This window comes from Hippoglossus hippoglossus, chromosome 14, assembly GCF_009819705.1.
Source record: "Hippoglossus hippoglossus isolate fHipHip1 chromosome 14, fHipHip1.pri, whole genome shotgun sequence".
Lineage (NCBI taxonomy): Eukaryota > Metazoa > Chordata > Actinopteri > Pleuronectiformes > Pleuronectidae > Hippoglossus > Hippoglossus hippoglossus.
Window position 1 is genome coordinate 6,682,854 of NC_047164.1, and position 24,933 is coordinate 6,707,786.

The 24,933-nt window shown below is 40.9% G+C and overlaps 3 protein-coding genes and 1 non-coding gene across 5 annotated transcripts; 2 read left to right on the plus strand and 2 right to left on the minus strand.

Annotated features, from left to right (window-relative positions):
* Nucleotides 1-1,165: 1,165 nt before the first annotated feature.
* Nucleotides 1,166-16,236, plus strand: uspl1 (ubiquitin specific peptidase like 1). Its single transcript, XM_034605695.1, has 9 exons — nucleotides 1,166-1,346; nucleotides 2,718-2,874; nucleotides 3,499-3,621; nucleotides 3,714-4,656; nucleotides 5,170-5,280; nucleotides 7,851-7,980; nucleotides 9,492-9,617; nucleotides 10,889-11,049; nucleotides 13,318-16,236. The coding sequence occupies exons 2-9, from the start codon at nucleotides 2,749-2,751 to the stop codon at nucleotides 15,210-15,212; spliced, it is 3,615 nt and encodes a 1,204-aa protein (XP_034461586.1). The 5' UTR covers nucleotides 1,166-1,346; nucleotides 2,718-2,748; the 3' UTR covers nucleotides 15,213-16,236.
* A 770-nt stretch (nucleotides 16,237-17,006) lies between these two features.
* Nucleotides 17,007-17,078, minus strand: trnae-uuc. The gene has a single exon. It is a non-coding gene; the product is annotated as a tRNA-Glu (tRNA).
* Nucleotides 17,079-18,938: 1,860 nt separating this feature from the next.
* On the plus strand, nucleotides 18,939-22,447 carry alox5ap (arachidonate 5-lipoxygenase-activating protein). Its single transcript, XM_034605702.1, has 5 exons — nucleotides 18,939-19,097; nucleotides 19,199-19,271; nucleotides 20,880-20,950; nucleotides 21,944-22,025; nucleotides 22,109-22,447. Exons 1-5 carry the CDS (start codon nucleotides 19,025-19,027, stop codon nucleotides 22,269-22,271), a joined length of 462 nt encoding a protein of 153 aa, XP_034461593.1. The 5' UTR covers nucleotides 18,939-19,024; the 3' UTR covers nucleotides 22,272-22,447.
* On the minus strand, nucleotides 22,341-24,334 carry LOC117773879 (mesenteric estrogen-dependent adipogenesis protein-like). Of its 2 annotated transcripts, XR_004615989.1 has the most exons (6): nucleotides 23,995-24,334; nucleotides 23,762-23,898; nucleotides 23,375-23,490; nucleotides 22,845-23,018; nucleotides 22,666-22,742; nucleotides 22,341-22,625 (listed from the first exon to the last, which is right to left on the minus strand). XR_004615989.1 is itself a non-coding variant. In XM_034605698.1 (5 exons), exons 1-5 carry the CDS (start codon nucleotides 24,195-24,197, stop codon nucleotides 22,728-22,730), a joined length of 645 nt encoding a protein of 214 aa, XP_034461589.1. In that variant the 5' UTR covers nucleotides 24,198-24,334; the 3' UTR covers nucleotides 22,341-22,727. The 2 variants fall into 2 exon arrangements, 1 of the variants encoding a protein (XP_034461589.1); XM_034605698.1 differs by having other exon boundaries at nucleotides 22,341-22,742.
* Nucleotides 24,335-24,933: the final 599 nt, after the last annotated feature.

The following is a 24,933-nucleotide window of genomic DNA, read 5'->3' on the forward strand; positions in this document are numbered from 1 at the left end:
CACAACCCAGACTCAGGCCACATGTCTGCCTGTGATGCTGCCTGTCTGTGTCTCATTTTTTGCACCAGGAGATGCCACGGCAGGCAGAAAGCTGGAGCCCGATCATGAGGCTCGGAGGCGGCCGGTTTATGCATTCTAATGAGTGCTCCCTGGGAAAGATATGCAAATTCATTTTGTCATCAAGAGGAAAATAGAGGACAGGAGAGCAGCAGATCCAGGAGGGGCTTATAGGGGAGAGGAGGGCACATGCAAGAGGCGGGATTGGGTGGAGATAACGTGTGCGCATGAATGTCCATGTATGTGTGGGTTGGGTTGGGTTGGGGGGGGGGGTGTACAGGAGCAGGAGGTGTCAGAGCTGGGGCAATATTATAAAACCAGAGCAAGTGACATATGTATCCCCCCCACTCAGCCATCCCCATCCAACCAGCTCCACCCCTCCACTTATCCCACAGCCACAGACAGTATAGGTCCAATACATATTTAGACACAAAATTAGACAACTGACTTTAAATTATGACACATTTTCATCTTTATTAGGGTTATTCTACTACAGTTAAAAGGTATATATAAAAAAATACTGAATAATTATGAATTGATTAATGAATTATTAGCTTATTATAAACAAAATTATGTTTTTCATATATTTCAATATTTTTTACTCGTACATCACGTAGAGAGATTCCTCTTACAATTTCATTGCACCTGAGAATTATGACAATAAAGATTTATTAGAAATTTTGATTAATAGATAGCCAAAATAAAAACTATGAAACGTCTTGTTATTTGCAGGATACTTTTAAAGCTGTTTATATAGGTTAGTTCACTTTCAGAAACATATCATGCAAAGTTTATAGTCCTTCTCTAAAAATAATAATAACGTCGAATAAAAGACATAATAGTGACTATTCGTGGAAATGTTATTCTTCTTTTCTAAAAAAAATATGGATCTCAACCATAGACCTAGTAGTGAATATTCGAAGCTGCTGTTAATAAGCAATGGAGATAAAGATAATGAGGCTCAAACCACGTCCACGCACTCGCACCGGTTTGCTCTGGTTTCATGGCAGCTCCATCCTGAACAATAAAGAGTCCAGGCTGCTGCAGTTCACCCGAGCGACCGCGTGGGGCTGAGCGGAACCATCGTCCGGCACGATGGGATTGGGGGGAAGACAAAGGCCGACGCACAACCGCCCGGCGCATCGGAAGGAGAACGTCGGCAACACGAAACTGACAAAACGATGCACATGGACTTGCTGCGCCGGCGGGCACCGACACATACAGACATGTGTGGATGGATTTCACCGACCAGCATCGACACATCTCTTATAATATAGCGTCTGAGCTCGGTACGTATTATATTAACTCACTAAAAGTGTAGAAAGTAGGTCGGCGGCGACTGAAAGTGACGCCCGGTTTAATGCTAACGTGTTAGCATGCTAGTCGCTAGCTGCAGGGACTCATAATATGGTGCGTGGAGGCTTTTTAATGGATTAGATTGGAGTCCAAATAATTTATTATAACTATAATGCATTAAACCGAACCTGAGAAATATCGGATTATCTTTCTCTTCAGTGAAGGCTGCGCTGACTGCATGTGTGAGGGCACTGGTTCCCTCCGTCTCCATTGTGACCTGCCAGCGTCTCCTCATAAATCATACATTCAGAACCATAACGTGTTTTCGTTATGCATTAGTATGTCGTTAGTGGTGTTTACACTGGTTACACTGGTTACAGCCACTCTAGCTGTTTTCGTAATCATGCATTCATTGCTGTGCTTCCAGAGTAAATATCCGGCCCGAATGATCCCACGTGTGTGACAACGTGCACCTGTTTATCCTTCAGGGGACTTGTGTTGCTAGGAAACGTCTCATTTATTTATTGTAATATAAAAACAGTATGAATAATGGCTACACAGTTTTTCATCATATTCACAAATTTGTGATCTTCATATACTCTCAGTTGGATGTTTATTTGGAACCACAAGGCTCAAACAAATACACCAGGCCTGCAATAAATTCCACCTGTTGTGATGTCCAGTTTTTGTTAAAACAGTTTTAGAGAGGTGTGTGCGATTGATGATTTTTGAATGTAGTCTGATGAATTGTATTACATTATACCAACAGGTGTTTTTATTATTTCCCACCTCTTTATATATCTGAGGGTAGGCTGAACACACATCTGTTTAATGCAGTTCAACAGCACCAAATCTGTCATACAGTTGATTCAGCGCCTAATTATACGTTTTATATAATTGTAATTTTAAAACCTTTGCAAAGGTAAAGACTTTATCACATGCCTTTTGTATAAGACTGATTCAGTTTTAGCTTGGTTTATGTCGGGATGAAGTAAACTGTCAGGAAATTCAAACAAGAAACCGTTTGTTAAACATTAATAATAACAAGTTGGGAATGGCCCGTTTGCTGAATACCTGACAAATCAAGGTACGTCATGAAATCTATCCCAACATTTAGCAAATGTGATAATATTGCCATGCACCTTGTAGCCCGTTGATTTGCAACATGTCCTGCAATAGAAGCAGATATTTTTTAAAAAAGGACAGTCTCCACTGTATAAGATGAAGTAAAAGTAAAATCTTGGTCTACAAATTTCCATTGTTTTATGTTCCCACCTGAATGTGAAGAGCTTTATCTTGTAAATTTCACAACTTGTAAACTTTGACTAACATGCGCCATGTGATGCTGTTTTTTTCCCCCTCAGCTCCCTCAGAATCGTACCAGGTTGCACTGACATGGTAATGATTGTTGAATGGAACCGGACAGCTGTGGACCAGAAGAGCAGCAGGGGTTTGCCAATGACTGGTGAAGACACTGGTTTGGGGGCTTTGGCCTCACCACTGGCAGGGTATTTGGGAAAAGTCAGTACAGCTCATGCTTCTCTAGCAGTGGTCACTTGCGCAAAGCTGAATTACGTTTGAAAAACACTGTGACTTGGCAGTACCAATCCAAATTTAACCAAAGGAAACAAACTCTAACGGAAATCTTTGAAAGTAAAAGGCGAAAGTACTTGGGCAGGCTTGAAGCCTCCAATGATGTGAAACATGATTATTCTAAAAGTGTTAATTTGAAAGACAAAAATTTGACATCTGCTGATTCTGAAAATTTTAAAATCACACAATGAGCAGAAATCTGAAACTACAAAAAACAACCAAAATTAAAACCAAATTTTTATCTGATAGTTACTTTAAGCAGTTCTTACATGAACTTGTTTTCTCCACTTCTGCAAGGTAAACCAAGTAAGACCTTCCTAATTAACTGATGCAATTGTACAAATATATATTTAAATGTTATTGGAAGAATAAAACGATGAATGTGTTTGACAGTAGGTTGGCCGAAATTTTATGTGCATGAATATCAAGAATAGGATTTGTGTTTTGTTCAGTCTTGCGTGTGCTTTTCAAGTGTCTGATACTTTAGGTTTGTTCACGTCAGACTCAACTAAAACAATGTTTTTGCCACTTCACATTCTTTTTTAAAAAAAGGTTCAGGAAAGAGCTGCATCACTGGAGCATTGTCCCTGGTGTACTTCAAAGGGCTCAACCTATGCTCTGCGCTCATACCGCATCAACCTCCAGGAGTCAATCACCCTCTGCACAAACCCACAGGTACATCCCATCACAGCTGGAACAAACATTCCACTAATCAGCAATGTGCCGTGTCTTTTGTGTTAACCTTTCTGTTTCGATGCCCCACATAGTGCCTCTTCCCTCTGGTCAGTCACTCCTTGGAGGATGTTTTGGCTAGATTGGTTCCTGTGGAGCCCACGGTTGGGAACAAAAGAAAAGCTCCCTTGCCACTGGATGAGGAAGAGCTGATTATACCCTCCCCCAAACGCCAACGATCAAGTGAACTTGATAGTTTTGGGACACCAAATGTTACCGACACGCTTTACCGCCAAGCAGAACGCTGTGCTGTCAGTAATGGCCAACATGCGGGACCCGAGGCAGATGGTGAAAAGGTTAATGGATACAACGGGGTCTTTGATTGTCCAGCTGCAGAGACAGTGGGGGCATCGCTGCAGGTTGAGGATGTTGTTCTGGAGATGGAAACAGACAGTGCTGCCTGTACAGAAGGTTTTGTTCCCCCTGCATGCTCAGCCTCAGCTGGACACCTGCAGAGCTCATCAGAAGCCTTGTTGGCTGCTGCTGGGGATCGTTGTGGGGCTCTCGGCATGTCAGAGGCAGAGGATGACTCCCGGCAGGTGAAGATTCACCCTGAGGTGCTGAACAGACGATGCAGTCTGGTCACTAATCAGTCCAACTCCACAAATGTGGCCATTTATTCAACTGAAATCAATGGTCCATCGCTTCAGCTCAAGGAGCAGACTGCAGGAACGGAGCAGATATCACTGACAGCAGCCGTCATCAAGGACATAGCAGACATTAAATTAGAAACTCCGGATATTTCTCCTACCCCACTAACCGACTCAGAGAAGCTTGTATCTGTTCCAAATCATCTTTTCTGGCGGAACAGGGACAAACTGTGTTGGCTGGACTCGCTGCTCGCTGCTCTGGTAAACTGTAAGAGCTTGGGAAAGTGTAAACCTCGAGACGAGCCTCAGCGATCATCTGTCTGGCAGCTGATGACAGAATATGAGGACATTTGTGCTGCTGTTCAAGTTCATCAACAGACCAACACTGGTAAGTTTAAACGATCATCTACATTGTACTTGTGTGTGGTGTAACTGAAGTTTTTTTTGTCTTGCTGCATCTACAACCATCATAAAACTAGTAACTAATTTCCTATTTGCTTATATGGTTCTTGTTTTGAAAATATACTAAATAGAATCTGCAAATTTTGATTAAAAGGGGACAGTCATAAATGTTTCCTCGCAGATTGTTTTGGTTTGAGTTGCTCTGATTTTAACATATCTACCTCTGAGGTTTATTCTGCCATTTCAATGTAATGTTTCTTTTTGTGCTGTTGAAAACATTGAACTATATCATGCATCAACATGACTCGCCTCCATTGTATTGGTGATTACAATGAGATGGCAGCAGATGTTTGAGAGGCGGATACATCAAGAAACTGAAAGCATTACTTACTACCACAATGGTTAAATGTTGTTTGTTTTGCTAGTTGTTTTTGTGTGTAATTATTTAATGCAATGCTTTTACATGAAGGTAACTTATCTGAATCTGCTCTCTGTCTAGATGGTGTGGTGAGGGTGTCAAATCATGTGCTGCAAACGGCCAGTGAAGATCTACACAGTCTCAGGATGTCGGTCTTCAAACTGTTGCAGCCTAAGCTGCACTGCAAGCTGGGTAAGCTCATTCACTGAAGCTGTACAAGGATGTGAGGCAGCAGCCAAACAAACACCAATTCAATTCGAGAAATGGCTTTGCACATTCTTAGTTATTGTCTGTTTCCACTGACTTACTGTGGTAAGTCCAGGTAGTTGAAGACTTTTAAAAAACAGTGGCATCCAGTAGAGCACCAACAGTCCCCTTAAATTCAATGAAGCTGCTGCAAATTAAACAAACTCGTAGATCAGGGTTCAAGCGGCTCCCTTAAATTTAAATAAATAAAATCAAGGTCTTAATTTGCTGCAAATTATAAAATTTGCAGGCGGTGCTTTTAAGGCTGATGTGGGAAGTTGTCAAAACTTTACGGTTCTGATCGCAAAACACTGATTGGTGTCGCTTCCTTCTGCGCTGAATGTTGTGTATTCATGTGGGCAGAGCAAGTTACAGCGCCACACAATTCCCAGTCTTGCAAGTCAGTGGTCAGCTATGGAACTGCAATGAGCCCTGTAATGCCCCAGTAATGTCTCTCCATGTCAGTTGTAGTGTGTGAACAGTGTAACGATTGCAAATTCAAGAAAGAAACGTTGTGAATAAGACAGGCACAGTGATGTATATTTATATTCCTTTAGGCTGTACTGTAGTTTTAGAGAAAACACCATCGTTACACAAGAGATCTGCCTGTTGCAAGTTAGCTGACGAATGCTGCTGGCTAGCTTTCATGCACACTTACTTTACCTTGGCACTTCTGGTGGTCGCCTGTGTTTATCCCTCTTGCCCGCCGTGGCAAATCAGAACTTTCTTGTGTGGTGGTGACGTGAATGTAAAGGATAAGTGAGCACTTGAATTTTGCATAAAATGATAATCATGTGATCGAAAATAGGTTTTATCTTCAAGTCAATGAAGCTTTATTGGCAAACACAACCATAACGTGAAAAACAAACTAATAAACAACCGACTTATAATAATGTAATAGTAACAAAAGCAACAATGATAATAGTGTGTGTGTGTGTGTGTGTGTGTGTGTGTGTGTGTGTGTGTGTGTGTGTGTGTGTGTGTGGTTAAAACATTTCTTCTAAGGTGTTACAATGATACCCTCAGTCAATGTTGTTATTCCGATATCTTATTAAGCTTATTTATAGTTTAATGTGGTCTTAAAAAGCATTAAATTAATTTGACTTTAAAAAATGGTGCAAGAACCTTCAGTTCTCTAAATAGGCCTGATTTTGTTTTACTATCAAGATCTCTGAATTATTCCCCAGAAAATAGCTTGAAATGTAAAAAAATAAATTATTATTTTTAAGTAAGAGTTTAAAAAAAATAGATGATAATAATCCGTTGCCTGCTTTTTTGCTCGGTTCGACACCAAAATCTTATGAGTTCTTTCTTGGCCCATGTCCCATCCCTCCACCAGGTTTCAAGGATATCAGTTCAGTAGTTTTTGCGTAATCCTGCCTAAACACAATCAAACTAACAAACGGACAGGGGCGAAAACATAACCACAACCTTGTTACCAATTCATGCGTGTGTTAGTTAAAACGTAACACAACCATCGTGTTGGTGTCAGGAATACTGCTGCTCAGAGAAGCATCCTGAGCGAGTATGTGTCACATGAGGTTTATGTCTTGCAGTGGGCGCATGTTCTGCTCAGGATACTGTACATTTTTATGAAATGTGACCAGAAAAGCAAGAGACAAAATGCTAGTGATTTGTTGAGCCACCGCTTCATCATTGTTTTCTTGTCCTCTCTCTCTGGTGTGGAGATTGTTTAATGAAGCAGAGTGATCATTTCACAGTTTTCTATGTCTTTCTATGCTATAATGCATCGACTAAACAAAAACATTGATTTCAAAATCCGCCATTGTTCCGGCGAAGTTCATTCTTTTTAAATCAATTTCATGGAAACATATTTTCCTTTTGAGGTAAGAGAATCAAGAACAGACTCTCCCAGACAGATGGAGAAAAGTTGATGGATGCAAAGACGCTCATCAAGATAAAGAAAGAAAACATTTCTTTGCACTCTGTTTGTGAAGTCACCAGCACTAATTTGAAACCAGTGCTAGATCAGCAACATGCAAACAGTGCCAAGCTACTGTAAGCAAGGGAGAGCTGTCTGAGCGAATGCTTTTCAAACTCCACAACACAATGCTCCCAAGGCCCCTCAAGCCTTCTGTTCATGAATGTTAGATTTCATATACCCTAATGCCACTTTTTTGCCAAAAAGAAGTATACAATGGACTAGTCAGGTTTTTTATTTTTTATTTTGCCAAATTGCAGCTGCAAAATTTAATCACATGAAAAATCCCAATGTAATCACAAAATATAAGATCTTCAAACAACTACAGCCCTAATTGCCTCAACTGCTGAATCCCTAGATGGAAGCGGGAGACCACACGAGGCCGGTGTCACTCTTTGAATATTAAAAATACAGAAGGATGGAGATGATGTTTAAATATAGTCAAAGGGACATACTTTTCATTTTCATGTGTGCAGACCCACGTGTGCAGAGCTCTGAACCCCATCTCGTCCACTGATGATTTAGAAGTTGAAGTGTTATTATTACCCAACCGCTGTATGTTTTGGATTTTCAGGTCAGAAAGAAAGTCCGGTGTTTGCCATGCCGCTTCTGCTCTCATTGGACTCCTGGGCGGAGCCTCTCTTCCAGTCGACCTTTCAGTGGGAGTTCAAGTGCAGTGCATGTGGAGCGGCTTCCTCAGAAAGGTAGGTGATGATCATATTTCGCTCGATTCACTGAAGAGCTTTGTCTTTACGGGATTTAGAAACTTGCCCTAGAGCTTTCACATCCCGGAGTTAGTGGTAAGATTGAAAGAAATCATGGTGAGAAGAAATACATCTGTCACTGTTTGTTTGGAATTAGAAAATGATCAAATTAATGAATCATTGAAAACAACTTGGTCTAAATTCTGTGTAAAAAAAAAAACATGTTTGGTTTCAGCTCATTTATCCACAAGTGACTGAACAGTGGATTGTTGATTAATCTCTAATAATGGCTTAAAACCCTCAGCTCATTAATCTCTGGTTATTAGCGACATGTCTGGAGAGAAAGAAAAGCATATTCAATGAAGCCATTTGAAACATGGACTGAACTGCCCAGAGCCTCTAGTGGTAGAATATTCTCTCCAGGGGAACGGTGCTTGGTCCTGTCTTGATAATATTATGCCACCACAAGTCTATCATGATTCTGTAACAGCTGTATAAACCGAGCAACCTTGTGAGGATAAAATGGCGATAAATGTCCATCACAGGTTCCCAGAGCCCAAGGTAATGTCTCCAGATTCTTGTTTTGTCTAACTAATAGTACAAAACTCAAGGGTATTCACAGTTTTCAGTTGTCAGAGGGGACAAAAGCAAACCGTCATGTGAATATTTAGCCCTTTTACTTGATAAATGACAAATTATTATGAAAATTGTGGTTCAATAATGTTCTGTTATTCGGCCAGTTGATTAAAAGATTAAAATGTTTGAGCATTAAGCTGGAGGATGGTTTCACAGAGACAATGTTTGTCTTTCAGCTGCAGATCACAGACAACCTACTCTTCAGTCTATTAGGAACATACGACAAAACTACATTGTTCAGCTTTAGCAGCACACCTATTAAGTTTTGTATTACATGCTTTATGACATAACTAGAATAAGCGTATACTTCCAATAGTTCCCTTATGACCCCACATTTAAATTCACTAGATCCAGATTCTAATTTGGATCTGCATGAGATTACTCACACTCATGGATATGAGTCCCCTGAATATGTCTGATTCTTTTAATTAGGATTCATGAATTATTCTCTGGGTAATCTGTGAAAATGTCCCCAAAAAAGCCCCCTATCTCCAAATGTTAAAAAGAGTGGAGAGAGAAAAAGTCCTGCAATCCACAGCTTTGTCCGGATCCTCGCGGAAAATGTAATGAATTCTTCCCTGGCCCACATCACATCGTTCCACCACGTTCCATGGAAATACGTTCAGGGGTTTTTGTGAAATCTGACAAACAAACCAATAGACAGGGATGAAAACTCAGCAGAGGAATTCTTCAGATAATACAAGTTCAACATTGAACCATTGTATCATAGATGCTACGACTACACAGCCTTGACACCACATTGTAAAGAAAATAGTATTAATCTGTTAAAAACAAAAACATTCTTTGTCCTTGCATCTATCTCTAAATTGCTATCTTGTTTAAAACCTGAATATAATTCATGCTGTACTTTTCAGGGTCATGAAAACTCTTCCCTCCTTCACAAATATTGTGCCTGATTGGAACCCACTTCATGCCGTTCATCTGGCTCCGTGCAATTTTTGCTGCAGAAAGAAGCAAAGGAGGACGATGATACTGAAGAGGTGAGACTTCTTTGTTTTATTAACGTTAAAATATTAAATGACTAACCTTATTGGAATTCAGTTTTTATATATTGATTAAGATGCATTGTATTTACCTGTGTATATACCAAGTTTAAAATTAAGACCGCTACACCTGATAACTGAAACTGTGTTTTTCCTACTTGGAGAATTGCAAGGCGGGTTCAGATTCCTGCTGTCTCCGCCTCCTGACAAAATTGTAGTGCTTGTTTTCACGGAAGACATTACAATGATATAGTGATCACGGATATACTGGTCAACCAGAATCGTATTTGGTCTTTTTATACACGTTTTGAAGATATAAAAAGGTATTTTCTTCTTACTTTTTCCCCGGCTCAGTCAGTATTTTCTGCTCCTCTCTGTCGCTATCATTCAACCATATTGACCCAGACCAAGTGTGCCCCGTCATCTCCTCCAGCTCCTTGTACATTATACCCAGTCTGAGTTTACACATGTGTCCGATCACACTGATTGTGCATGTGTCAGCACGAGAGAAAAAGAGCGAGCAGAGTCGGGAAGGGGAGAAAATCTCTATTTCCATTAGGGGCTGTCACTTCTACTTTTATAAGTGGTGACATAAAAAGCAACACAGCGAATGTGTTTTCTGCGTCGGTCGTAGTCAGTTATTTTCACCACAATTATCAACAAAACATGTAATTTAGCTTCACTTCAACCTACAACTGTACCTTTTAGGAGATGATTACACTGTAGATGCTGAAACTCAGGACAAAATTACACGTTGTTACTGTGTCAACAAACTGTCCTTTTTAACGTACAGTAAAACTACTGAGTAAGTTATAATTCTTTGGAGGTCAAATCAATTATCCTCAGAAGAGTCAGTTGTGTGATTGGAAAAAGCAGAAACCTTTATTTCAACTGAAATCTACAGGTTAAAATAAACAAAATGACTCAATAAAGAACCAGTGCCTCCATATCTGCACCACAAATTAACCAATTATCTTTAATTGTCTGTCTATAGTCACAGTAACTAACTGCCAGGGCAAGTAAAATCACTGTTGAATTGTCCAAAGAAATTGTGGTTTTATTATTAAATGTCAATTGTCACAATTAAATGTTGCTATCTTATAATCACACACACTCCAGTAATAACTCATTGAATGTGTATTGGGAGGAGTGAGAACAACAATACAGGTGCTGTAGCCTTCGTTTAATCAGTGTTTGTAAAGTATTTAAAGAAACACGAACGAACCTAACATCCGCTTAACCAGACTTCTGCTTTGTGTTTTGTTTAGTGTGCCTCCAGTGTTTATGCTGCACTTTGTCGAGGGGCTCCCTGACAGTGACGTCAGAATGTACAGCTTCGCCTTCAAAGGGAGACGCTACTCGGTCACCGCTGTCATACAGTACAACCATCGACTGAAGCACTTTGTCACCTGGATTAGTCGTCCTGACGGTGGGTATCTTATGACTGATTCTCTTCATGGGTTTAATAACTTAATTTCACCAGTGTAAGATGCAAACAATAACTGGTTTACCGGCCTGAGGCCTGTACCGTGTATGTCGCCATGGTAACTTATGCTATACACCTACCCAGCGGGTTAGCAGGTTCGACTTCTGAGGATCAGATCAAAACAGGTCAACAAGACCAAATCAGATCTCTGGAAAACCAGGGCAACAGACCTATAGGAACCAAACGGGGACAAATGAGTAAAAGCAATAGATATTTTTATGGATCAGGTTAATTGTTGTGGTCTTAAAGACTTTCTGTGTGTCCACTCTTGAAAAAGAGCTTCTAACAAACAGGATGATTTTATCGCACTTTAGAAATACACAACTTTTATCACTTCAATTTTCATCCAACAGGGCTCCTGACAGTGTAAATGCTGTGACTCTTATTCTATCTCAGCAGCTCAGAATAACATGAGAATTTGTGATGATGATAATAATAATAGGGTCTAATGTCCTTTATTAGACAAGTGCTTCATGCACTGTTAAATATAAAAATGAATTTCTGCAGTTCTGCAAAATTTCTGAATTTTAGGTCTTCAAAAGTCTTAAATATGGTCTTGATTAAGTTAACGTTCAGAATTTATTACAGTATTATTACAGCCTGTCTGTTTAGATACTATGGATCCCTGCTGTCTCTGCTGTAGTTTGAGAGATAACGTGGCCTTTTTAGGGTTAATCTCTCCTTGGCTCACCTTATCCTCATAAGGTGACATTTCCATCAGATTGACCTCATCAGACTTTTCATCTCTTATCTGTTGTTACTTTCAACTTTTTGTATCTGCATCAGATACGCATTCAGACAAAAGCTCAATAATGCCCACATGATAAGAAATTTGATGAACTTGCCTTACTGATAATAATACCCTTACTTTAGTGACTGGAAATCATTTCTGTCTCTAGATATGTGATCATTCTGTCGAATATTGCCTTTAGTTGTCACTTGAACCCGATAGACCTGCAGCTCTCAGCGTTTCTTCTCATATCACATTCCGCGCTTTGTTCAGCAGCTGTAATTAAGAGCAACACAATAAAATGCAGGGTGAACTGAGGCTGTTGATAGCCAGCGTCGCGATACATGTTATTGAGGACGGCAAATGTTCTGTTCAGTGAAGGCAGGTATTTAAAATAAATCCTTGGTATGTTGAACTCGCTTTACAGCACAGACGTCTGGTTTGTTTGCACGAGAGCAACTTTCATTATAAATAAATTACTTCTCCATATAGTCAGAAGAAGGAAGATGTCATTTAATACAGGAATTCTTTTTTTCGTGAATCAATGAAATAATATGTAAGGGAACCTGTTTTTTTTCCTGTGCTTCCATATGTGAAACTCTAACCTACATTTTTCCTTGTGGTATGAAACCATGAACACTTAAGCATGAAGGTTAATCATTGAATTCTTCTACATTGTAGTTTCTCAACAGCACATTCTGCTGGACAGTCAATGTAATGTTAGCCTTTGCAGCCCTGAAGATCTTGATCCACTGTCATTTATACAGAATTAGTATTCTAAACTTGTCAGCTAAGATTTTACAACTACATTTGATTAGGCTTTTTACATTAGATTTTTATTATAAATCTGTGTTAAGTTATTTAAAATTTCTCTTGTATAGTATGTGTTTCTGCCGTTTTAGCCAAGACTCTCCCGTGAAAGAAATGATTGGTCTTAGTGAAAGAATTGAGCCAAATGTTTTTCAAAAAAGCTATTATATTTATTATTAGAGCTATCTGACAAATCTGAAGATGAGACCAAAACTGACCGACCCACAAACATCTACAAGAAAAAGTTAGACTAGTTGAATAAGCTCAAGTTGGCAAATAACCTTGTGTTTGAGGCTGCATGGACTCTGCTACAGATCCGCCTGAAGTCCATGTTACTCCCAAGTTTTGGAGCCGCTGAAACGGACAAATTTGGAAACGCTGTTGGCCCCGTTTTTAGTTTGAAATCTCCGGGGCTGCGTTTTAATCAAAACTGATATGGAGCCAAAACACTCGTGTGGACAGAGATCGTTTTGGTTTGAAAAATTTTTTTTTAGATGAAAATGTAGTTGTATGGATGTCGCCTGAAAAACCGAGGTATGAAGCAAACCTCAAGATTGATCCGAACAATTATTGGCTTTGATTGTATTTTGATTGTAATCATAACACATCCTGTAAACATGCAGGCTACACATGCTGATTTACTTTTCCAACTGTGTTCCTGTTCCTCACAGGCTCATGGCTGGAATACGATGACTTGAAACATCCAGAATGTAGGACCCATCAGAAGCTCCCGGTCCCTGCCCAGGAGATGCACATCGTCTTTTGGGAAGTGGAGGAGGAGAAAGAGCCTCGTCTCTGTTCTCCCTCCAGCACATTTACTGACTCTCCCCCATCAAGAGCTGAGAGGATCCCCACTCTAAACGTACCAGCAGCAGAGGAAGTGTTGGTTTGCTCCCCCGACCAGTCTCTCCTCGCACATCACGACACTGACAATATCTCTGTGCTCTCAGAAGACGGCAGCAGCATCATGGACACGACCATTCCAGCCGACACATCCATAGGCTCCACGACGCTGCTCGAAACCTTCGAGGGCCTCAGCCATAACGACATCATTACACTCACACTGGTGGAGTTAAAAACGGATTCAGAGATGACGCCTGTAGACGACAAGAGAAGTCAGGGTTTGAGCGACCCCTGTAAGAATGAAACGCTCAGTGCGTCTCCGGACAGCTCCTCCACTGTGATGGGTGGTGAGATGTGTCACGCCCCCGATGATGGTCCTCCCTCCACCCCCGACACTGAGTCTGGGGATGGCTCGACGAGCGATCCCACATTTGTGCCGGCCGCCGCCAGGAGAGGACGAGGGAGAGGAACGGTCAGAGAAACGGGCAGAGGCAAAGCTGTCTGTAGACAAAAAGATACAAAAGCCGTCTCATCAACAGCAGCTCCACCTGTTTCACCACCTGTGATGTCGGAGCCCGCTGAAGAAGTCAGTGACAAACCCGAGGCCGCCGCAGCTCAGGAAGAAACGCTACCAATTGAAACTACCACGCCCCCCTCGCTTTCTACTGGTACCAGTCAGAACAATCTCACAAAGCAATCAGCACTGGTTCGACACACACGCTGGTCCTTCCTGCTCAGCAAACACCCTGCGAACAAGTCCGACGACAAATTCACCCCCACCTTCACACCCGCCTCGGCCACACAAGTGAAGCCCACTCCCACCCCTCCCTCTATCCCCACCCCTCGCTCTATCCCCACCCCTCGCTCTATCCCCACCCCTCGCTCTATCCCCACCCCTCTCTCTATCCCCAACCCTCGCTCTATCCCCACCCCTCGCTCTATCCCCAACCCTGTGAAGAGACAGCTGCAGACTCCTGGAGGAATCCTCCCCAAACCACAGCTCAGGCTAGAGGAGAGTGACAGTCTCCCTCTGAAAGCTGCAGAAATGTACGGTGGATTTGGCAACAAGAGCTCTAAGGCACCAAGTCCACTGGCATCCCCCGCCCCTCTCTGTGGAAAATCAACGCCGTTTTCACCCATCACTTCTCTCTCCCAAATATCACTAATGAACACAACATTGGTGTCTGCTACAATCGTCCCTACGCCCAAAAAGAACGGGCACCCTGAGATCTCCTCCAGAGGCCAGTCGTCCAAGGTTCCTCCAGATCTTAGTGACACGGACGCCCTCCGCTACAAGCTGCTGAAGAAACTGAAAGCGAAGAAGAAGAAGCTCGCCAAGCTGAATCAAATGTTGGGTCATCCGCGTGGAGCGAGCCTCCGACCAGACAGCACTGACCTGACCTCTCCCAACACTGTTACCTCCAGTACGTACGACGGCTCCACCTGCGACGACTTCCTCTCAGATCTGCTCTCGCCCGCAACCACAGCCAGCAACCTGTCGCCAGACAGCACCGACTTCCTTGAGATGCTTGCCAAAGGACAGAATGGAGTCAACCAGTTGGACTACGGGGTTAATGCTGGTGGGGCAGTGTCGCAACCAAATGCTTTTATAAACGGGGCCGACACTGAAAACTTTATGGACGAGTTTCTTTCCCAGGCTGTGACTCAAGGGCCGACGGCGCTGGAGAGCGAGGCTCTAAGTGGACTTGATCTGTTCATGTAAACTGTGGTGAAATGTTTTCTTCTGCTGCACAGATAACCTCCACACTGACTTCCTGTTGTGAGAAAATTATGCAAAAATGTCCTTATTTAACTATCTGCACCTCATCTATTAGGAGGGATGGGTTCGTGCAGCAACTAACGATTTGGTAAAAACCCAAGATGCGTTTGCTAATGAACATCTTATCAAAGTCTTTATTGTCGTTCTTTCTCTAATTCATTCGGGTTAGTCTTTATCCACCCTCCCACACTACAGACATGATGACGCTATTATCAAGACCACGCACGGCAAAGTGGTTTAAACTGTTCATCGAAACAACTGTAAAGTTTATTATTTGTGTGGTGGTAGTGATAGTGAACAAATCTGTTTGAATATTCGGAAACCATCATGTTAAAAATAAGAACTCGAGCCAATTCCTATTCTAAATGTTTGGCTGCACAACGGTGACGAAACTGGTGAAAATCCTGCATCACTTAAACGCAGCACGGTGACAAGGTTTATGTTTGAAGTGTCATGAATCACATAATATCTTTATGAAATAAAGGCGGTAATTATGCATCTTTAAATCAAAAAGAAGAATCTAGATTGTAAAATATCATGTTATATATTTTGTTTATTGCACTGAGGGAAATTAGATCACATCTCACTCTAAATAAACGATTCAATAAGGAATTCAAATTTTATCAAATGCTTTTGAACCTGATCGTTCACACGTCAGTTCAACTCATGAAAATGTTATCTGCTGTATGTACATGTTAATAGTTTCTTGATCATTTCTAAAAACTTCATGAAGTTTGAATGTGTCAATGTTTGCTATGGTTTATTGAACAAAATTTATTAACGGCATCTTGAAGAGTTTTCTCCAACTTTGGCACTTTTGTAGTTTGCATGAACTGTATGAAAGAGGTTGTATGAAGCCGTCGTGTTTGTTTGTTTGTTTTGTTATTCTTGAAAAACTACTTGAAAATTCTTGGGAACGAAGTTTCTTTTTTTAGTCTCGTTTAATAAATACTATATTTACAAATTGTGAGAATTGTTTTTAAGAAAACGTGCATACATTTCATTGAATCAACCTTTCTGGATACTAGAAATAGAATATTTATATTTTTAGTTTTAATGAATTAACATTACTGTGTGTACATGTGTTGAATCTGTGAATCGCACTTTAAGTACCTTACTCTTGAAGTTCTAGTACAGATCAACCTGGGACTGTAGCTTCATTTGAGGAAAACATAAAAACTGAATTACACACAGATTATAAATGAAGGATGAAAACTAAGATGTAGGTAATAAAAAGTCACAGGGTGAATTCAGTCAGAATCTCAATCTTTATGTTCTCGTGTTCAACATGTTGAAATCAGTGTTATAAAATAGAGTAAAAAAAAAATCCCAGACATGTTTGTTTGTTCCACCAAATACAATTTCAGAAAAAAACAAAAACATCTTATTCTTCTGTAGTTGACCTGGAAACCTGAGCAGCCGCAGGCGAGGTAACACCAAGAAATACTTTAAATCTAGAAGCCCATTTATTTTGACCTGTTTCACAGTGTTGCCAGGTTCAAACATAAAATCTTTTGTATTATTGATTATTCATATTATTTTGACAGAATCACACAGTAAAGTGAGGTCATCTGTGTCACGGTCACGTAAACAAACATGAGCGGAAACAGGGGCCATGATTTGTTAATTAAAAACAACTCTACCTCTCCTCACAATCACTGACACTTTGTTAACACCACATGTTTGAACAGGACTTTATGTGCTGAGGAAAACTTCCAGCGGAGAGTAAAAGAGCAGTTCCCATACCGGGAGTCGAACCCGGGCCGCCTGGGTGAAAACCAGGAATCCTAACCGCTAGACCATATGGGACACCATGGCGACAGTCAGGCACTATAAATCATTTATTATGTGACGTATGTGAGATTAATGTAGATATTTTGATAAAGAAACCACAGAATCTACAATATAAATTATTAAAAAACAAAAACAAAAAACAATTAGAGGCCAGAATGTATTTTTATAATATTTTTGTGACAGGAAAATCATTCTGTGAGCTTCTCTGACTGGTTTAAAATGAATTATAACTAATAGTGGGATGTGAGGGGCTGCAGCTATTTTTTTATTTTATTAAATGATTTTCTTTGTTAATTCGTGTCTTGTGAAAGAGGCTCAGATTATATAAGATTATTATTCTTTCTGCTCCTTTTCATTCAAGATTTGAGATTTTGTGTTTTCTTTTAAATGGTTTCGTTTGGTTGATGAATAAAACAAACATATAAATAAATAATACAAATAAAAATAAGCAGTAATTTAATTATTTATTTTTATTTAAGCTGTTTATTTGCTTGATTTGACTGAACACAGCTAAAGTTTGGGGACGGGGCTTTAATGGTTTTAATAAATTTGAGCTTTAATTAATTGAACCATTTGAAATGTATTGGATTAGATGAAAGTGAGAGAAAGGAGATTAAGAGGAAGCTGCAGCTCCGTTCAGAGGCACATGCAGGTGCTGTTTGACTGATCACAACATATTTCACTGGACCTGCACGTTCATACTTCAGTTGGTAAATTAAGCTTTATTTCAGTCCAGGCCCCAGCATCATAAAAATAAAGGAAAAGGCAAAATGCAGCACAAAAATATAGAAAACAATCATCACACTTTACAATCACTCATGGGATTAAACACACATATAGTAATAAGTCCCTTTATCGTCACATTGTTTGATTGGGTTAATCGTAGCATAAAGTTTTGCATGAAATCCCTCAGCAGAGAAAGGTGGAGACGTTGCTCTATATCCACAAACATGTGGCTCACACTTGTGCGTCTTGGAAAAATTATGAATTCATCGTTTGCTGAAGCTTTGTCAGTTTTCCATGACTATTGCTGCTCCACAAGGGCGCTGTGTGAAATGGAATAAACATCAGGCTGTGAAAAGTGCTATTTAAACACCATCTGTACACATGGGAAACTTGCATCCTCCATTTAAAACACAGGAATTTCCCAGATCTGGATTACTAAAGTGCCAATAACAATTCATATAAGGATTATTACCTTTGTTTGGTTAAAAATGACCGTTTCAAGTTTTTGCGGAGCCTGACGTGATTGTGATTTCTTTGAAGTTTCTCCCCAAAGTTTTTTATCCATACCAAATGAAAATGACATTACCGAGGCACGTTTGCTTAATTTGGGCTGTTTAGATTTTTGATTAAGTTTCATCTGAACATATTTAACCATCCACACCTTACAAAATATTACTGATAAACTGACCCACTTATCCGTTATGAATTTAAGGTACTTTAATAAATTGAATACATGTAAATCTCCAAAATGCATTAGTTTGCCCGTTTGGTAGAAATTCTCCAGAAGCTTTTTCCATCAAAGAAGAGGATGAAAACCAAAAACACACAGAAACAGCTGCTTGAACAAAGCTTTTCTAAATGTCCCTCAGGATAAATTAAGTATTTATATATCCATCTATGAAATGTAAGCCATGCACACACACACACACACACACACACACACACACACACACACACACACACACACACACACACACAGGAGGAAAGTTCTGTATTTTTAAAGCCAGGGCATCATTTACATAAAGGGGAAGTCACAAACAAGTGTGTGTGTGTGTGTGTGTGTGTGCGTACGTGCGTGCGCGCGTGTGTGTGTGCGTGCGTGCGCGTGTGTGTGTGTGTGTGTGCGTGCGTGCGTGTGTGTGTGTGACGTGGTGGAGGGACACATCATGTTTATGCTCTGCTGTCGACAGTGAACGTACATTCCCACTCAGCCTCCCTCAGCCTCAGCATCGATCATGGACTCCAACCTAGTGGTGGAGAACATCTACCTCCTGGTCATGGTCACCCTCATCAGCGTCCTGCAGAACAGTGAGTAGAGGAAAGAAGCAGATGTTTAAAATATATTAGAAGTGATGAAATTCGTTAATTTTATTTTATTTATGTTTATCTGTCTATGTGTATGTGTTCAGCCTTCTTTGCCCAGAAGGTAGAGAGGGAATGCATTACCCACACGCCGGCCTCTGACAGAGTGTCCTGTGCCAAGTAAGTGTCTTTTTCTCTCTCATTCCCTCATAAACACTGACGCAAGTGACAAAATGACTTTTATGTTGTATTTATTTCCTTCTAAAAAATTTGCATTGGGTTTTACATACCTCATTGTTTTGATGCTCAGTGAGAGTCAGGCCTCATTTGCCTCACACACATGGGAACATTCAATACACAGCAATACAGATTTGAATATTTGCAGGGAAAGCAACAAAGGCCGTTTGTCCTCCGGCTTCTCGCTCAGGTCGGGTCGTTTTAATCATTCACAGGTGGAGGAGTGAAAACGACTCTGTGGAAATTTTTACACCGACTCGTCTTTCTTATGCAACATTAAAGTGTCAAAATCGTGACTTTCACGCTTATTGCAAAACTGGTTGGCACATAAGTGTTAGTCAACTCAAGAGTATTTTGACCTGAATACTGAACAATGTGTGATGTGATATCCATTAATTGATCAGCAGAAAATTGATTTACAGTTGTGCAATACTTCATTGTCTTTGGTGCAATATTTCAGTGTATTCAGTGTCATTTTGTGCATTAATTCTGAACTGCATCGCCTATTTTATATTTTGTGTATTTATTTGACATTTACGTACAATGTACCTGTGCAAGTGGCAATAAACATAAATATACCTATGTTCTCTGTTAAATTATATGGGATTGATCGTTAGAGCGTAGGTCACCTGACATTTGAAAGACTATGCAATTAATTTGTTAATCAGAAGAATATGATAATAAAAAGGCTGCAGGCAGAAATTAAAATCTAATATTTGTACCTGCTGGAACAGCTCAGACTTGTCTTGTGGAACTCTATTAGTCCATCAGCTGCAACGTACTTCCTGTTTTTAAAAGGAAATATCTGAGCCACATCCTGTCCTGTAGAGGTGATGTTCAGATTTCTTGAATGTGATGCAAACATTAAGTGACAGTTTAAAATGTTTTGTCTCTCGAACTTTCTCACAATTTGAATTCAACCCCAAAGTATCAGATTTCCTTCAGAACGCAGTCGAGCTGTCAACCGGTTCAGGGAGTGATGTGAAGTTTGAGGCTTTCTTGACAGAAATGTTCTAAACCAGTGGTTTGTTGTGAGGTAACAACAAGTCTACTTGTACACAGGTCTGCAAATAATCATGGATTTTATTTTTTATCAAAGACTCAAGACTAATCGTGTTGTCTATGAAGCAGTAAAAAACTCAAATCACAAAATCCTGGATCTTAACCAGATCTTAAGAGAGATCTTGTCTGAGCAACTGACCAACTCTATTTTTCTTTCTTATTCCTGAAATACGCTGCAAACTATAATGTGTTCTGGATAAATGCTCCAGGATGAATTTTATTGAACAGTTGCTGACTCGAACACTGGCCTCAGTTTCTTCCTGGTTTTCCATTTTCAACTTCGCTCCTTTGACACTCAGAGAACCAAACTGGCTCCTGTAGCTCATGCACAGTTTGTCCAAGCCACTTCTGCTCTGCAGTTTCAGAACATTTCCCAACAGTCACAGGCGAAAGGGGCCTGGTATCAGCTGGCGATTGCTTCACACTCTCTCATTGCTCCGGACTCTATTGAAACAAACTGTTTACAGAGGCTGTTTACGTTTCTTCCAGTCGTAACTGCATGGACGCGTATCCCACGTTCCTGGCAGTGATGTGGTGCGCCGGCCTTTGTCTCAATCAAGGTAATCGTATACCTGAATCAATCATCAACAGACACACACCCCAGAGTCAGAGCCGCTTTAGAAGGTCAGGTAGACAAATGAGAGGTTTTGTTGTTGTTGTGATCATTGTGAAATGTGAATCCACCATTAGAATGAGTGTGTCGTTATGGCGACCTCTAGTCATCAAAGAGCCACAAGAGCCTGTCTCCAGGCATCAATGTAGGAGGACGATCAGGAATGGCTCATAATTTGCGTCCCAGTTCAACGTGTATGTCCAAACTCTGCAGGACAAAGGATGAGTCTGTTGTTATCAGTTGAACTCAACCGATAGATGCTGTATAATTTTACAAGTGCTTCGTATTTCACTTATATTTTATGCCTTTTTCCGCTCCAGTATTTATTTGACACCTATTGACAGATTACCACAGGGGCCCTGGAGCCGATGGGGATCTTTGTCCATAGCTTTTGCTTTTAACATTTTTGGAATAAATTATTTTTAGAAAGTTGCACGATCATGAAATTGTCTTAATGCTTTGTAAGTCGCTGGATGTTATACGTTGCATGAAGACCATAGACTGTGTATAGACGACACGTCTCCACTTCCTCCCACTATCCAGAAATGAAGCCAAAATATCTGCAACGAACGCTGCCATCGTCAGTCTCAGCTGTCAATCATGACGTTTCACCTCATTTTTATAGTATTAAATAGCTAGAACAAAAAAAACAGAACTTAAACAAACATCCGTGTGATAAGAAGGATCTAAAATGACAGAAACTGTCTTTGAGAACATTTTTATTGAACGTATATTCGCTTTTTGGTTTGCTCCATGTCCCGTCCGCTAACATGGAGGAGGCTGGGCCAATGCTGCAGCTAGCTACCAGAGAGACACACTTCACTTTTGAGGAGCTTTCATGTTGTCGATCTTTATAAACAGTTTATTCGTGCATTTAGTGTTTTATTTTTATAATTATTAATTCAAACCTGTCTTTTTTTTGTCCTTCCTCTGGTTGAAGCTCCTGCCGCCTTCGCTGGAATCATCTACCTTATGGTGAGGCAGAAGTACTTTGTGGGATACTTGGGACAAACCTCTCAAAGGTAAATGAACACAGGTGATCGGGGCTCTGACTGTGTTTTGAGAGTGATGCAGTGTAACTTGATTATTTTTCATTTTCCTGCAGCACCCCCGGCTACCTGTTCGGAAAACGCATCATCTTCTTCCTGTTCCTGATGTGCGTCGTCGGCATCTTCAATTACCTGCTGATGCGTTTCTTCGGCAACGACTATCATGAGCACGTGCAAACCATCACCAACGCTGCGTCTGCTCTTCTCCTCATCCCTTAGTGTCGGGCACGCCACAACACCGGCATCTTTTCACTGATGACAACTGTTGCATTAAAACAGGTCAATGTATTTGTTTTGTAAAAGCATTTATTGTATTTGAGTTTGGTCAAAAATAGAAAAAACCTCTGAAACTTCTTCAACGTACAAAATACAATACAAACGTGTGCAAATCAGGACGTGAATGTGTTTACTGACAAAAACATCTTTGAAACAAATCTATTTAAAACATATAATTTCCCTATATAATCTTCATGTCATTCAGAAATTCCTTGCCAGTCCCCATCTGTAGTTTCCATCCACTGAGCACAATAAATATTTGGACCCATGCGTCCAAGGAGGTAGAACTGGGCCTTCCCCGGGACATTCGGTATTAAAACCAATCGTCTGTCGATCAAGAAACGCCACCGAACACTGAGCAGACTCTTGATTTATCCCAGATCTTCCTCCGCTGCTGGATCATGTCAGTCTCAACTTCAGAGATACGAGCAGAGTTGGGGGGTTAGAGAATCCTGAGCATGCTGACAAATCCAGAAATAGATTAAATATGAAATGAGAAGAATATGAGTCAATTACCTTAAAGTTCCTCTTGCTGAAGCCAAACCAGTGAGGGAAATCAAAGAGGGCGTCAGAGTAGTACTTGAGGGTGAAGGAGGCGTCTCTCCACACAGGCTCCACTTTTAGTAGTTTGTCACTTTCGATGTGGATGTTTTTTGCGGCCCAGCTTTCAAGAGTTTCGGCCAAGTCGATCTGACATGAGGAAAATCAGGAAACCATCAGCACATAGCGTGATTGCTTTGGCCCAGATTTGGCCCACACCAGCAGTTTGCTCCTGTTTGCCAGATCTGGGCCACAAGTCAACCAAAGGGGGCCTGAGTTAGTTTTGTGCTATTTGGGCCGAATTCACCATTTACCACATGGGCCACTTCAGGTCCACATCCAGATTACACCTTGCAATGTCAGGCCAACATTTGTTTTGGGGACATTTGCCAATTTTACAAGTGGGTTAGGGGCCACAAGAGGGCCGCATCATCGCCTGAAGTGGCCCACATCCGTCTGCTATCAATGGACATGGACAACAGAGAGGTTGGTAAAGTCCTGCTCACATCCACCCTGTAGCTTTCTCCAGCGACAGAAGAGATGGTCCAGTCCAGGCCTCGCTCCAGCTGCCACTTGATCAGAGGGTCGCTGCCGTCGATGGACACCACGTACTGCTGCAGCACTGAAACACAAGCCGCCCATGAGGAAACCAGGACAGAGGACTGAAGAAAACATGTTGACATGTGAGCTACGTAAGTGCTGCGCTGCCTTTTGTTATTTCTCCACCCCGCCCACTGCAAACTGAGTGTGCAGGCCAGCATCGTGAGTCACCCCAGCCACCAAACTGCAAGCAGAAAGGCCAGTGGTGCCTTCAAAGACCATTTCTTTTTCCACTACATGATTATGACACTGTGAATTCATGCTGAGACGTTGTGATGAAAAGGTTCAGTCACCTCTCAGTTCATTCGCTGCCTTTTTGTTGCCGGCTGAGAAGTGTTCCTGGCAGGCAGACGTCAGCAGATAGATCCTCTTGGACAGGAGGCTCTTTCTCATGCTGGTGTACTCCCACAGATCGTGCATCTTAACTTTCCTGCCACAAATCAGACAGTTTCTCGTGAGTTTCTCACACAGAGTCATATATATAAATATATCTACCCTCACATATGCAGTCTCTGCTCCGTCTCACCTTCCTGGCGAGTTCTGGAAAACTATTTTCCCTCTGCTGCACTGGAAGTCATCGATGAGCACCAGGACCTTCTCCGGGTCGCAGCGGACTCGGTAACCCGAACCTGGAGCCTCCTCCACGGTGAAACCTGGTGGGGGTTCCCGCAGAAACACCTCCACCTCCGTAACCGTCATCCGGCTGCGGCACGTTTTGTCTGGCGCCATGATGTCACTGACGTTACCTCCTCCTGGAGCCCGCAGCTGTTTATGTCTGAGTGAGGCTACAGGCTGCAGCTTTAATACTCCTCCAGCACCACTGTCAAGTTAGAGGTGTCGACAAGAGAAGGACTTCTGCTCTCCTCCCACCAAAATAAACCACTAAACATAGATGGAGAGATAGATAGATAGATAGATAGATAGATAGATAGGTAGAAAGATAGATAGATATAGATATAGATAGATAGACAGACAGACAGACAGACAGACAGATAGACAGACAGACAGATAGATAGATAGATAGATAGATAGATAGATAGATAGATAGTTATCCATAAAAAACACGTAATACAAGAAAAACACTCAAGAATTGTGATAAAGATTATAAAGTAAAAATTCTCAAATGTAGAGATTTGCTGTTAATATTTTAAGTCGGTTGATCTTTTACTCAATGAGTCAATCAATGGATTAAGAGGAAACTGATTCAAGTAAGTTTAAGTGCGTCTGTCATGGAATTTTCACTTTGGTAAAAATAAAACCTTGATTGAAATGGTAATTTATAAACAATAACTACAAAATGAAATAATATATGAATAGTTATATTCACATAGAATTTTTGTTCTGCAATATTCCAACAATACAAAGTGAAGATAAGACAAAATAGAAGATCCAGATATAACAAATTATATGTGTTGTTGAAAAGTAAATATACACATAATGGTAAATGGTCTTACCCTTCTAAGTA

Bases quoted from the DNA above. Each gene is read 5' to 3' on its own strand.
- uspl1 (XM_034605695.1), top strand. From the start codon at position 2,749: ATGGTAATGATTGTTGAATGGAACCGGACAGCTGTGGACCAGAAGAGC. The intron at 4,657-5,169 runs GTAAGTTTAAAC...CTCTCTGTCTAG, and splicing joins TCATCAACAGACCAACACTG to ATGGTGTGGTGAGGGTGTCA. The intron at 9,618-10,888 runs GTGAGACTTCTT...TGTTTTGTTTAG, and splicing joins AGGACGATGATACTGAAGAG to TGTGCCTCCAGTGTTTATGC.
- alox5ap (XM_034605702.1), top strand. From the start codon at position 19,025: ATGGACTCCAACCTAGTGGTGGAGAACATCTACCTCCTGGTCATGGTC. The intron at 19,272-20,879 runs GTAAGTGTCTTT...CGTTTCTTCCAG, and splicing joins GACAGAGTGTCCTGTGCCAA to TCGTAACTGCATGGACGCGT. The intron at 20,951-21,943 runs GTAATCGTATAC...CTCTGGTTGAAG, and splicing joins CGGCCTTTGTCTCAATCAAG to CTCCTGCCGCCTTCGCTGGA.
- LOC117773879 (XM_034605698.1), bottom strand. From the start codon at position 24,197: ATGGCGCCAGACAAAACGTGCCGCAGCCGGATGACGGTTACGGAGGTG. The intron at 23,491-23,761 runs GTGACTGAACCT...CTTGTGTTTCAG, and splicing joins GGCAGCGAATGAACTGAGAG to TGCTGCAGCAGTACGTGGTG. The intron at 23,019-23,374 runs GTGAGCAGGACT...TCCTCATGTCAG, and splicing joins GAGAAAGCTACAGGGTGGAT to ATCGACTTGGCCGAAACTCT.